This window comes from Rhincodon typus, chromosome 5, assembly GCF_021869965.1.
Source record: "Rhincodon typus isolate 14 chromosome 5, sRhiTyp1.1, whole genome shotgun sequence".
In the NCBI taxonomy this organism is placed as follows: Eukaryota; Metazoa; Chordata; class Chondrichthyes; order Orectolobiformes; family Rhincodontidae; genus Rhincodon; species Rhincodon typus.
The window spans coordinates 89456158-89470528 of NC_063336.1; the positions used below are offsets into that span (position 1 = coordinate 89456158).

At 41.2% G+C, this 14371-nt stretch overlaps 1 protein-coding gene across 1 annotated transcript in view; it reads right to left on the reverse strand.

Annotated features, from left to right (window-relative positions):
- Nucleotides 1–9652, reverse strand: part of LOC125483157 (tyrosine-protein phosphatase non-receptor type 13) — a 51227-nt gene extending 41575 nt beyond the window's left edge. The window contains exons 1-2 of the mRNA XM_048597099.1: nt 9524–9652; nt 524–769 (exon numbers count right to left, since the gene is read on the reverse strand). Coding sequence (XP_048453056.1) covers nt 524–769; nt 9524–9652 — 375 coding nt within the window. The remainder of the gene's footprint in view (nt 1–523; nt 770–9523) is intronic.
- Between the last annotated feature and the right edge of the window lie 4719 nt (nt 9653–14371).

Consider the following 14371-nt stretch of genomic DNA (forward strand, 5'->3'; position numbering starts at 1 on the left):
AGCAACTCACATAGACTGCTTAGGCAGCATCTTCCAGATCTGCGAGCTCTACCACCTAGAAGGACATGAGCAGCAGATGATAGAAAGCACCACGTGCAAATTCCCTCTAAGTCACATATCATTCTAACTTGAAACTATAGTGCCACTCCTTCTTGCTGGGTCAAATTCCTGCAGCTCTCTCACTAACAACACTGTGAGCATACTTTCACAACACAAACTGTAGCAGTTCAAGCAGGCAGCTCATCACCACTTTCTGAATGGCAATTAGGGATGGACAATAAATGCTGGCCTAACCAATGTTGCATGCATCCCATGAATGAATAGTTGAAAAATAAAAGCAGCTCAGACAAGACAGCATTCCCTCAATAACGCACAAGGGTGCAGTCTTAGTCATGTGCTGAAGTCCTTAATGATGTTCCTGATTCATAGTGAGGGAAACTACTAACCAGGCACAGCTAATACTAACCACATAAGTAGGTAAATTAATTCAAATAGGAAATGATAGAAAAGACTTTGCTATTACCTTTGCCAAAGTTTCTTTGAATCCCGTGGATATTAAAAGTGTCGGCTGGCAATTACTTCTCTCTGGACACTTAACATCTCCACCAGTATTGTTTGCCAACTTACAGACCTGTTGCTTGCTGGTGTCCGAGCTACCTGGTATGTTAAGTTGCCTTTGATTACCATGTAGAAAAGCTCTCATGTGGCGATTCCGTTGAAAACCTTCTTCTGTGTCAAACAGGCTGCCAGAAAATTTGGATACAGGTTCCTGAAGTTTTAGAAATGTGACAAACCAAAAAACAATTAGAAGATATTGAGAAAAGTTCCACTTGAAGAAAACAACTTTTCATTATATCATGCATCTCACAACTACTTGACATCGCAAGTTTAGTCCCTACTGTATTATATGAAATGCAGCAGTCAATTTGTGAGTAGCAAGACTCCCCAAACTGCAATGTGATAATGAAGAAACAATCACTTTTAGGTTTGGTTGAAGATAAGCATTGGTCGGGAGAATTTGCTTGCTCTCTTTTCAGTGTAATCATGGGATCCCTACCTTCCACCTGAGAGAGCACATGGGACTCTGTTTAACATCCAAAAGGCAATTCTCTAACTCTGCAGTACTCCCTCAGAATTGCACAGCCAGCCTAGATTAGATACTCAAATCTCTGAAGTGGGACTTGAACCACAGCCGTCTGACAGAGATGAGAATGCAATCACTAAAGCAAAACTGGCAAAGTTATCTGCTGTTCACATATGTAGGCAATAGCTTAGTGGCACTATCACAAGACTATTAATCCAGAGACCCCAAGTAATGTTCTGGAGATGTGTTCAAATCCCGCCATGGCAGATGGTGGAATTTGAATTTAATAATAAACAGGAAATAAAAATCTAATGAGGACCATGAAACCATTACCGATTGTCAGGGGTAAAAAAACATCTGGTTCACTAATGCCCTTTAGGGAAGGGAACTGTCAACCTTACCTGGTCCGACCTATATGTGACTGCACAGCCAAGGCAATGTGGTTGACTCTTAACTGTCTTCTGGGCAATTAGGGATGGGCAATAAATACTGACCTAGCTAATGATGCCCATATCCCATGAACAAATAAAAAAACAGATCAGCAATTACCTGATTAATATTTCATTATGCTTAAGTATTTGATTAAATCCAGATATGTGCATCATAATAATGCACCACTGAGTTCATAATGAAATCATTCCATTAACGTTAGTTACTTTATTCTATTTGTCCTTGCCACAGGTTGATGCTGCAGAGGATGCAACTATTGTCCATTCCAAGTTGCACTGAGAATATGGCGGTGAACCTCATGAAACAATGCAAGCCAAAGGGTGATGCTACTTGTGTGTTAGCATTTACAAAGAAGCGCTGGGATGAAGGAACAATTATATACATGGCGGGGTCAAGATCATGTGTGCCACGGGAGGGGAACCTTGGACATGATGGACTCACCCACCACAGTGTTACTTTTCCTACTTTGATAGTAGAGTTTACAATATGATTGTATCCATGGTTCATCTGCTGATAACATCTAAACTCACGTTCAGAATGCAGACTTTGGCCATTTCTTTGGATTTTAATTCACACAATTTCATTGTTCAGTCTAAGAATTTTTCATACATGATTAAACTTAAACATTGAATTAGGTACTTTCAGGAATTCACTGAGCTCTACTGTTGATTTTCTGACAAAATATTATCGTAAAATTGTGCAGCACAGAAGACAGACACTTGAGCCATTGTGTCTTTGCTAGCTCTTTGAAAGATCTAACCCATTAGTCTCATTACCCCTGTTTTATCCCCAAATCCCTGTAATTATTTTTCACCATTGAAGAATTGATTCGATTTTTTTCAAGTTATCAGTGAATCTCCCCAAATTGCCTTTCAGGTAGAACATGCCGGATCACAAGAATTAAAAGGTTTAAAAAAATTCTTAGTTCCCCACTTGTCCTTTTGCCATCTGTCTTAAATCTACCTTATCTCGTGACCAACATGCTGGTCAGCAGGAACAGTTTCTTCTTATTTTCTTCTATAAGAGCCCTCCATTAATTTTGTAAATCTCTCTGTAAACTAACAAAATAATCCCCGTTTCTCCTGTCCCTCCCAATTATTGAATTCCCTGGTATTAACCTAATAAAACTCCTGTGCACCCTCTCTACAGCCTTAATATCCTTCCTGAAGGTGTGTCACCCTGAATTGGATATAATTTGCCAACTGAAGCTGAACTAATAAAGATGCAAAGGTATGACTTAATTTATTAAAATTTTATACTCCATGCCTCTACTTTTCAGACTAAGAATTCTGCATTATTTTCTTAAACTAATCAATTCATCCTAATCTCCTTTAAAGATTTGTTTGTGAAGCACAGGTTTCTGTCCCTACAGCTCTATTAAAATTGTAACATTTAGTTTATAATCCACATTATATCTTTTTTACATGGATTAAATTAAATGCACTATTTATGATTTGCTGCTGTAGAAGAGCGTCTTTTTATTTTCATATCTTTAAAAACTTTGGACTGCAAGGAGAAAGCACTATTTTTTTTAAAAAAACAGGGATTTACCAGGATGACTGCATAACTTCACAGCAAGGAATTCAATATCTACTTTGAACTCTGTTTTTATGACAGGGGGAGTTCTTGCAAAGTGCAGACGATTAGGAGCTGAGGAGTTGTTTACATATGAAGCTGACTGGTTCTCATAAACTGAGCAGGTTGAAAACACGTTACAGGGACAGAGACCCCAAGGCAGAGGAGGACACAGAAGGGTACGTTCGAATTGTCCCCAGTAGAAGCTGCCTGTTCTCTGTAGCAAAAAAAACTCAGCGTAAACTTGAAGAAGACCAGTTGCCTTTCTTGCAGCAGTTGCAGAGATCTGTGAGTTTTGAACTGATAAATTCAAATCAACATTGAACCAGTCACTATACTTCTTAAAAACCAGTGTAAGTTTCCAGAGAAAGATAACTGAACACCAAAGGCCTGGCAAGCCGAAGCGGATTCATCTCAACATTGGTACTAGGAAACAACAACTGCCAAACGGACTTTCCAGGTTTTCTCTACGTCCATCAATAAGTGTGTGAGAGCATGTAGGAGGATCAGAGTTTTAGTTTGCAGTGTTATATGCCAATGGTTAATATCTGTTTATTTGTGGCTATTGCGAAATTACTTACAATAAATAACAATTCTAGTTTAGTACAGAAACCTTGGTCTGAAAAATCGGGTAAATTGGGGTACTGTGTAAATCTTTAACATTTAGCACAACTCCAGGAATAGCAAGACTCAGTTTACAGTGCAGTATCCCAGGGAGTCAAAATACCATTGTGTATCAGACTTATTTCAGTTTATTGCGAGATAGCCCTGATGTTTCCAATTTAATGAATGCCATCAGATACTATTAAAGTGGAAAATGATGCAACAGCAGATTGACTGGACTTCCTAATGTTACTGGACAAATGCATCTGAATAAAGTGAACACGACGCAGTTCAATTAGGGTCAATACAGTGTGGAGCTGGAGAAACGCAGCAGGTCAGGCAGCATCAGAGGAGCAGGAAAGTCGACATTTCAGGTTTACACCCTTCATCAAGACTCGTGTATTGACTCCGACTCTAGATCTGCAGCTCTTGCTTTCTCACAGTTCAATTAGGGATTTTAAACAAACTGCAGGATAACAATAAACTACCGTAGTAATAATAAGCTTCTATGATTAACATTCGTAAAAACAAATTAAATGCTAACAAATGCTAAAATCTGCAACATAACTTTTAGGCAAATATTTTTCATCTTGATGGAGGTGTAGCGATACAATGGTAAGGCAAATAGATGAGGTAACAAGCAGCTTTAACAATATTAGCATGGTCAAAGGTTACATGAAGTAAGAATTTTAAGTGTCATTTTCAGATATGTAATTGGGTGACCTGTGCGTTTCAGGCAAGCTAATCATTTGCCTGTACTTCAGTATAGAATGTGAATTTTTCTTGACTCTGTAATTTATCACATCATATACAACCCCACTTAATAATACTCAATAATTTTGTTACTGTGTATTTCTTACATCGTCAAATTGATCCTCCATTTCCTCCTCAGCCTCCTGTTCAGGGCTGGTTTTGCAATTGCTCCATCTGTCATGACCCGCAGACCTTTTTGACTCCTGTTCAAGGGAAAGGATTTGCCATTTGGATGGTGAAGCAGTCCAATATACACCACCTAAGTCCCAGCCAGAAATAGTACAGTTTGTTGGTGACTTAGGTCGGCAGTTCAAGGAACTCTATGGGCAGAAAAGAAAGATTGGAATCAAACATGGTAGCTATGCATGCAGAGAAAAAGAAAATGAAAGTTCAATTTAAAGTTTCTCTTGTGGATTAGATATATCACATGGATTCAGCATTCAAATGTAAAGATTTCAATTTCTATATCACATTCACTGACAGGATATATTGTTCTCATCACACAGTTCTCATCCAGTGAATTAGGCTGTTTTCCCTCACCATCACGACGAGCAACACAATAGCACTTTGTTCCAAATAATTGTTAAAAATTCCATTAAAATTATTTCAACAATATATTAAGTATTGTAGTGTTCAAGAACATTATTCCAGTAGTAGAACAATTTAAGGAATTGCCTAATCAATATTTGATTCAGAACATTCCTCTTACTAAATGCTATAGTTTGGAACAAACCTTTCCCATGCTTTTTTAGGCTTAGCAATGCTTCCAATGTTTGGTATCACACATCAATCTGAAGCATTCCCACTTTAGATACAACATAACCAGATTTGTTTTTTTTATATATTCACTGATGGCATGTGGGCATTGCTGGCTGGCCAGCATTTATTGCCATCCTCTCGATGCCCTGAAGTGGTAGTGAGCTACCTTCTTGAAACGTGGCAGTCCATTTGCTGTAGGCAGACCCACAGTGCTGTTAAGGAGAGAGTTACAAAATAAAGTTCACATTATTGCAGCCAAATAGTGCAACCAATTTGGGGTCTTGTAGTGCTGTAGTAGTATTCCTAACTTTGGACTAGGAGGGCCACATTCAAATCCTACCTGTCCCAGAGGTGTGTCCTATGTCAGAACAAGTTGATTAAAAAATAAATGCACTCACTACCAAACAAGGGTAATGGTTTTCCCCTTTTTGCCCACATCATCTATTATTACATTCAGTAAGGCAGCCTTGTGAAGTAGGCCCAAGCAAACGTGGCACTAGGTTCAGCATCCCCAAACTTATTTCACAGAATGTGCCTCCAATCATCAATTTGTGCCACATTCAAACTGCTCATGTTAAATTTAAAATTTTTTGCTCTTTTTTTCCCGAGCTTTAATTTTCATTGAATTCTGGAAATAATTGCTTCATTTATTCTTAGCCTATCACTGATTTTGACAAGAAATCCGTCCAGTTGAAAGTAGTTTAATGATGATTCTGTCATACTTAGGATTTTGTTTAGCATTTTCTTCGTTACACAGAAAGAGTAGCACTAATATCCACATTTAGATAGGAGATTAAAGCCAAGGATTCACAAAAATTGTATTTTAAGCAGGACTGAAACAAAAAAAATGGTTAAAATGTTATTAAGCATTAAGTCTGTTAAGAATACACAATTTGTTATTCTGTCCGTTTAATTGAAAAAACTCATTGTGTTGGAACCTAACTGGTCTCTGGATGATCTGTCATTGATCCTGCCTTTTAGTGACCAACACACAAAGATAAGATAGGAATAGAAATTGTCAGATTTGAAGTTGCTAGAGTACAATTTTACAATGTTGCAAAGGTTGCAATACAGGAAGGAAGTTGGAATTTATTTAAGCATTATTGGGGATATGATGGCCTACTGGTATCATCGCTGCACTGTTAACCCAGAGACCCAGATAATGTTCTAGGGACCCAGGTTTGAATCCCACCACAGTAGATAATAGAATTTGAATTCAATAAATATCTGGAGATAGGAGTCTAAGGACGACCATGAATCCATTGTCGATTGTTGGAAAAACCCATCTGGTTCACTAATGTCCTTTAGGGAAGAAAACTGCCATGCTTACCTGGTCTGGCCTACATGTGACTCCAGACCCACAGCATTTTGGTTGGCTCTTAACTGCCCTCTGGGCAATAAATACCGCCTAGCCAGCGACGCCCTCATCCCGTAAATTAATAAAAAAAATTTCACTGATGTGGGAAGGGCAACACATACATTATATTGCAAAGATAGTCAGCCTTGGCTCTGTGGTAGCATGCCAAGTCAGAAGTTTAGTCCCCACTTTAAGCACTTAACCTAAGGTTTTGGAGTCGATCTGTAGCTCGGGTTGTGGGTGTTGAGGTCGGTTGGCTCGCCGAGCTGGTTTGTTGTTTTGCAGACGTTTCATTACCATGCTTGGTAACATCCTCAGTGCAGCCTCCGATGAAGCGTCGGTGTGTTTTCCCGCCTGGTTTTTAAACTCTGGGGTCCGTTGAGATGGATTGCCTCACTTCCGGTTTTCCTTTGTAGTGGAATGTATATGGGGTCGAGTTCAACGCGTTTATTAATAGCATGCTTCGTGGAGTGCCATGCTTCAAGGAATTCTCGTGCTTGTCTCTGCCTAGCCTGTCCCAGGAGCTGGGTGTTGTCCCAGTTGAAGTCGTGGTTCTCCTTGTCCATGTGGATTGAGATGAGTGAATATCGGTCGTGTCTTTTTGTAGCCAGTTGGTGTTCATGTACTCTTGTTGTTAGTTACCTTCCTGTTTGTCCGATGTAGTGTTTCTCGCAGTCTCTGCAGGGGATCTTGTAGACGACATTGGTCCTGTCCATGGCGGGGAGGGGTCTTTAGTTCGGGAGAGCAGTTGTCGTGGGGTTGACGTGGGCTCGTGTGCCACTCTGATGCCCAGCGGTCGTAGGAGTCTTGTGGTGAGTTCCGACGTGTTCCTGATGTAGGGTAGTGTGATGACTGTGTCGGGGCGTGTAGAATCTTCCTGATGCTGTTCCTGTAGGCATCTCCTGACCCAGTTTTTTGGATATCCATTATCCTTGAACACTTGGAAGAGGTATTCCTCCTCCTCTTGGCGTAGTTCCGTGTTGCTGCAGTGTGTTGTTGCCCTTTTAAATAGTATTCGTAAAAGGGCAACAACACTGCAGCAACACAGAACTATGCCAAGAGGAAGAAGAATACCTCTTCCAACTGTTCAAGGATAATGGATATCCAAAAAACTGGGTCAGGAGATGCCTACAGGAACAGCATCAGGAAGATTCTACACGCCCCGACACAGTCATCACACTACCCTACATCAGGAACACGTCGGAACTCACCACAAGACTCCTACGACCGCTGGGCATCAGAGTGGCACACGAGCCCACGTCAACTCCACGACAACTGCTCACCCGAACTAAAGACCCCTCCCCGCCATGGACAGGACCAATGTCGTCTACAAGATCCCCTGCAGAGACTGCGAGAAACACTACATCGGACAAACAGGAAGGAAACTAACAAGAGTACATGAACACCAACTGGCTACAAAAAGACACGACCGATATTCACTCATCTCAATCCACATGGACAAGGAGAACCACGACTTCGACTGGGACAACACCAAGATCCTGGGACAGGCTAGGCAGTGACAAGCATGAGAATTCCTGGAAGCATGGCGTTCCACGAAGCATGCTATTAATAAACACGTTGAACTCGACCCCATATACATTCCACTACGAAGGAAAACCGGAAGTGAGGCAATCCATCTCAACGGACCCCAGAGTTTAAAAACCAGGCGGGAAAACACACCGACGCTTCATCAGAGGCTGCACTGAGGGTGTTACCAAGCATGGTAACAAAACATCTGCAAAACAACAAACCAGCTCAGCAAGCCAACCAACCTCAACATGCAACCTAGGATGACACATCAATGCAATACTGAGGGTGTGATGCAATGTTGGAGTTGCAAGCTATCAAATGAGCCATTAAACTTCTCAAGTGGATTCATTCAATGAGTGGCACAATTCCAAGAACAAAAATTTTACACAGTGTTTTGCCAATATCTATTCGCCCCTTATGTCAGACAGTTTATCTGGTCAATATCACATTGCTGTTTGAGGGGGGTTGCTATGTGCACACTAGCTGTCATTTTTTTAAACAATACAATGGTGACTATAATTGAAAGAAAATTACTTAATTTGCTGTGAAGTGATTTGGAATGTCCCATGATTCTGAAAAGGTCCTTTTCTCTATTTTTCATGGGTCGTGGACGTCACCAGCAAGGCTGACATTAGCTGCCCATTCCTAATTGCCCTTGAACTGAGTGGTTGTCCTGGCCATTTAAGAGGGCAATTAGCTTAATTATATTTCTGTGGGTCAGGAGTCATGCGGTGCAAATAGGATAAGGGCAACAGATTTCCTTCCCTGACGGGTTTTTATAACAATGACAGTTGGCACAGTCACCATTCCTATGACTAGGTTACATTTCAAATTTATTTATCAAATTTAAATTTCACCAGCTGTCATGGTGGATTGTGAGTTGATGTCTCCAGGCCTTTGAGTTACTAGTCCAGTGATATTACCACCACACCCATCATCTCCTACAAATTCTTCCAAAGGAATACATTCTTTTCTTCCAGATGTTTGAATTAAATTGGGCCAATCATAGCTTTTGCTTTGCATGATTACTTTCAGACTGAGAAATAATCTTATTAAATGCAAAAACAGGTCTTCAACTGCAAGATCACAAGCAAAGGAGAATCTTTGGACTATTAAATGATATAATACCACGGAGGCCGGTATCCCATCATTAAGTCACCCTATATTTACCCATGGAAAGTTCTTGACACTGATCCAGCTCCCTCAGAGTGAACAGGATGTCTTACACTCCTGTTTTTATCTGTCAGCCAGGGCCCCCAATTGGAGCAGGTTAACAGCCCCAATTGGGGAACTCATATTCTATGAGGTCCACTTGATTGACCTTGTTACAAACACTACATCTCTCCCCCTCTGAGTCAAAGGGCAGAGGTTGGTTCTTGTCTGTTGTACCTCTTCCTGGGGCACTTTAGTACCAGGTCAGGTACCTCCAACTTTGCTTCGGATATGGCCGGTGTGTAATACACAGTAGTGCGCCTCTTGCAGCCAGAGCGTCTCGGAAGAAATTCATTCCTTTCTACAGGCGTCAAAGTGGTGACATCCATCGTGTCCATCTCAGCTTCCAAAGATATCTTCAATGCTTGATGGACAGGGAGAACCTATAGGTTCCAACAGATTTTCCGAATGTTCTGAGGAGCAGGGCATGTTTTGCTCCTACCCCATTTGCAAATTTGCAGCTTTCATTTGGTCCACATGCTTGTTCCGGATCGTCATGCCTACCTGAACCTTATTTGTCACTGGACCTGACCTCACATCAACCATGCCTCAGACCCATGCAAGGCCAGTCCTATGGTTCCAATGCCAAACATCATCCCCAGCAGTAAACATTCTTTCTCGCTTTGCAGAGTCTTGCCTTTGGCATTGGCATTCCTGACATTGTTTCACCTTCTTTCCCCCACTAGGTCCAGAAAGATCAGATTTAACCTACTGCACAGTCTTCGCCCAACTAGTAATTTTTTGGGGGCTATCCTATAGCTGCATGAGGGGTGGTCTTAAAATCATATAGGAACCTGGACAGTTTGGTACCTAGTGAAGCTGCAGACTATTTCTTTAAGCCTGTTTTCAAAGTTTTGGACTGTTCTTTCTGCCAGGTCATTGGAACTGTCCTTATATGATGAATACATTCAACTTTAGGAAATAATCAAATTCCCTGCTGGAAAACGATGGCCAGTTATCCATGACCAACACTTGTCAAGTTGATGTATTGCAAAAGATGCGCGCAGTTTTTCTAACATGATCCCCATGTTTGACAAATGAGCTCTATGTACATCCAACCATTTTCAGTGGGCATCCACAATAACTAAACACAGTGAGCCCATGAAAGGACCCACAGTCGATGTGTAACTGAGTCCAGAGTTTACCCAGTTATTCCCACGAACATGGGAAGACACTGGTGGTAATTTCCATCCTTGTTGGCACTCTGGTCACTGCCCCACAACGTGGCTATGTCTGCATCCAATTGGGGCCACCAGACATAACTTCTCACCAACATCTTCACTTTGGAACCCCAGGATGACCCTGGTCGAGTTTAGCCAGTATCTGGCAGCGACCTTTGCTCAGGACAATTACTCTTGCTACCCATAACAATACGCTGTCCTATATTGTGATTTCATCTTTCCAATGATGAAGTCAGTTGTAATGCCTGTTTGAAGTCCACTTGGGCTTCAGTTGGTTGGCGTTTTTGCATGGTTACATCATTAATCTCACATAGCAAATGGGGTCTCAGCATCTTATTAAGGGTTAAACCAAAGTTACATGCCTCTGCCAGGCGTCTGAACCTAGTCAAAAATTCCAATATGGATTCCTCTTGTTCTCGAATTACCGAGTAAAAACGATGTCAGCTTAGAAGAGGACTTGGGATTGTAATATTCCTTAACCAAATCCGTCAACACTTGAAAAGTGTTAGAATCTGGTGCCTCAGGGAAAGTAAGGCTTCTAATAACCTAGAAAGCTGCAGGCCCACAAACTGTCAGGAGAATTACTCATTGGTCCTCATCTGCCCCAATGTCATTTGCCTGGAAAAAAATAACCCATTACATAACAATTATTTCCACATGTTGGGCCCAATCTTCCATGACAGGATCAAACAAGTCTAGCTTCCCAGATAACAGCATGATGCTAGAAATACTTATCCTAACTAAAAGATGACTGTTGTAAATGAATTTATTCTTGAGCATGCTTTACTTTCATCATTGCTGAAATAACTCCACATGTTACATGTTGAAAGTGGTGACACTGTTCCAGCTCCCTCAGAGCCAGCTCTCGGAGGTCAGGATGTCTGACACTCCTATTTATATCTGTCAGCCAGGGCTCCCTGATGGGGGCTATTAATCTGGTCCAATCAGGCAACTCATTCTACCGAGGTCCACCTGGCTGACCGCATTACAATCACTATAATTAACATTAACTCGGTTTCTTTTTCCACAGATGCTGCCAGATCTGCTGGGTTTCTTGCACTTGTTTGTGAAAGATCAGTGATACATCTACATGAAACAGGATATCTAATAGATGGATGACACTATTATAACAACAAATAGAGGAGTTTGAGACAATTTCGCTATGTAACAGATGTGGAATCTACCTACAGATATGGCTGAGAGAACAAAGAAACTTTAGAATGTTCCATTACTCCAGTCACAACAAATGAGAGTTAATAGTTTATGATGCCTCCACACAAATGTTATTATTTCCTTTTGCTCAAGCAGGAGTGCACTGGTTTTCAAGTGGTAGCAATTTTGATTAAATATTCATGTTAATGAAATTATTTCAAAACATGGCAGTCAATTTGTGCACAGCAAGCTCCCACAAACAGCAATTAATAAAATGACCAAATAACTTGCTTTACCAATAATTTTTGGGGGATCAACATTGATCAGGACAATGGAGGAAAATTCTCCTGCTCATCTTTGAAATAGGACCTAGAGTTTTGGTTTTTTGGGGGAAGAGTGTTTGTATACGTATGTGCATGTGGCGACAAGGCTCAGTTTAACATCCTGTCGAATAGAAAGCATATTCAATACTACAGCATTCCCTGGTACTGCACTGATGTGCCCGCCTAGATTTCCAGGTAACATGTTGAAGTCTTGACAGAAATGAAACAGTGATCTCTGAGCCATGGCTGCTACATTGATTGCACAGCATCTTAAGAGTTTCAGATCTGCTTTCATGATCAAGTCATGGTGAACATATCAAAACGGAAATCTGTAAGCTAGTTCTCTATTATCACATGTTCACGACCAATGATCAATCAAAATATGTACTATCCAGGACATAATGTAAGGTGGTATGCAGTGTGTATTGGGCATGAGCAAGATATGGCAGGTTATAGCAGCCTGTATGCGGGGCTACACTTAATCCTTAACATTGGGTTAAAAATGATAGTTTTATTGAACCTAAAACACACTCCTCCTCCAGGGCATGTGGGACCAGAACCTAGTCCTCTGTCCCAGATCTGGTGAGACCATCACAGAAGCTGACTAAGTTATGAAGGCTTCCACTCCAGAGAACATTCCTAACAGTTTTCGCCTGAATACCTTGCTCAGAAAATGTTCTGAGATTTCTTTCCTTTAATCAGCCTCATTATTAATTAAAGGGTTTTTTTTGGATCTCAAAGTAAAACAAATCACAGTTTCACATAATTCAACTTCATAAAACATTTATTTGCAAGGACAATTCAGGAGGGTTTTTTGACACAGTATGTAAATAGACCAACCAGGGGAGGGGTTATTGTGGACCTGGTTTTGGGAAATGAGCCCGGTCAGGTGAGTGAAGTTTCACTGGGGGAGCATTTCGAGAGTAGTGACCATAATACTGGGAGTTTTAAGATACTCATGGATAGGGACACAGCAGTCCTCACGTAAATTAGGGGAAGGCAAATTACAATAATATTAGGCAGGAACTGGAGAATTTTGATTGGAGGCGGCTGTTTGAGGGTAAATCCACATCGGACATGTGGGAGTATTTCAAATGGCAGCTGATAAGAGTTCAGCTGCGGCACATTCCTGCGAGAATGTAAGATGCATATGGCAAGTTACGTGAACCTTGGATGACCAGGCATGTTATGAACTTAGTCAAAAAGAGAAAGGAAGCATATGTAAAGTCTAGGAGCTGCGAAGCCCTTAAAGTATGTAAGGAAAGTAAGAAAGAACTTAAACAAGGAATTAGAATGGCCAAAAATGGTCATGAAAAGTCATTAGTGAACAGAATTAAGGAGAACCCCAAGGCATTATATATATTAGAATTGGTGGAGTATGATCTCAGGGAAGGGAGTGCTGAGTTTCTAAGCCAAGTTGCGATTAAAAAGGAAGAGGTGTTGTGCATCTTAAAAAGTATTAAGATACATAAGTCCCTGGGTCCTGATGGGATCTATTGGACAACATTGAGGAAGGCAAGAGAACAAATTGCTGGAGTGTTGACAGATATCTTTGCATCTTCTTTGATCACGGAGAGGTCCCAGATGACTGAAGAATAGCCAATGTTGTCCCATTACTTAATAACGGTAGCAGGGATAATCCAGCAAATTACAGGCCTGTGAGCCTCAGGCTGGTGTTAGGGAAATTATTGGAAAAGATTCTCAGGAAAAAGACCTATATGCATCGAGAACCAAATTGACTTATTAGTGATAGACAGCATGGTTCTGTGTGGGGGAGGTATTGCCTCACTAACTTGATCGATGATTGATGAGGGAAAAGCGGTTGATGTTGTCTACACGGACTTCAGGAAAGCCTTTGACAAGGTTCCTCATGGCAGATTGGTGCAAAAGATGAGGTCACGTGGTATCAGGGTGACCTGGCAAGATGGATACAGAACTGGCTTAGTCATAGGAGACAGACAGAGGGTAGCGGTGGAAGGATGCTTTTTGGAATTCAGGGTTGTGACTTGTGGTGTTCCACAGAGATCAGTGCCGGGACCTCTGCTGTTCATGGTTGAGATAAATAATTTGTACCTGGTCTAATTACTATGTTTGCAGATAGTGAGAAGGATTGTCAGAGGACACAGTGGGATATAGATTAGTTGGAGGCATGGACAGAAAAATAGCAGATGGAAGTTAATCCAGACAAATGTGAGATGATACATTTGGGAAAGTCAAGTACAGTTGGAAATTATACAGGGAATGGCAGAACCCTTAGGAGCATTGATTTGCAGAGGGAATTGGGTGTGCAGGTTCACAGATCACTGAAGGTGGCAGCACAGGTAGGCAAGGTATTAAAAATAACAGACCTATGGCACGCTCGCCTCCAGTGGAAGGGGCATTGAGTATAAGG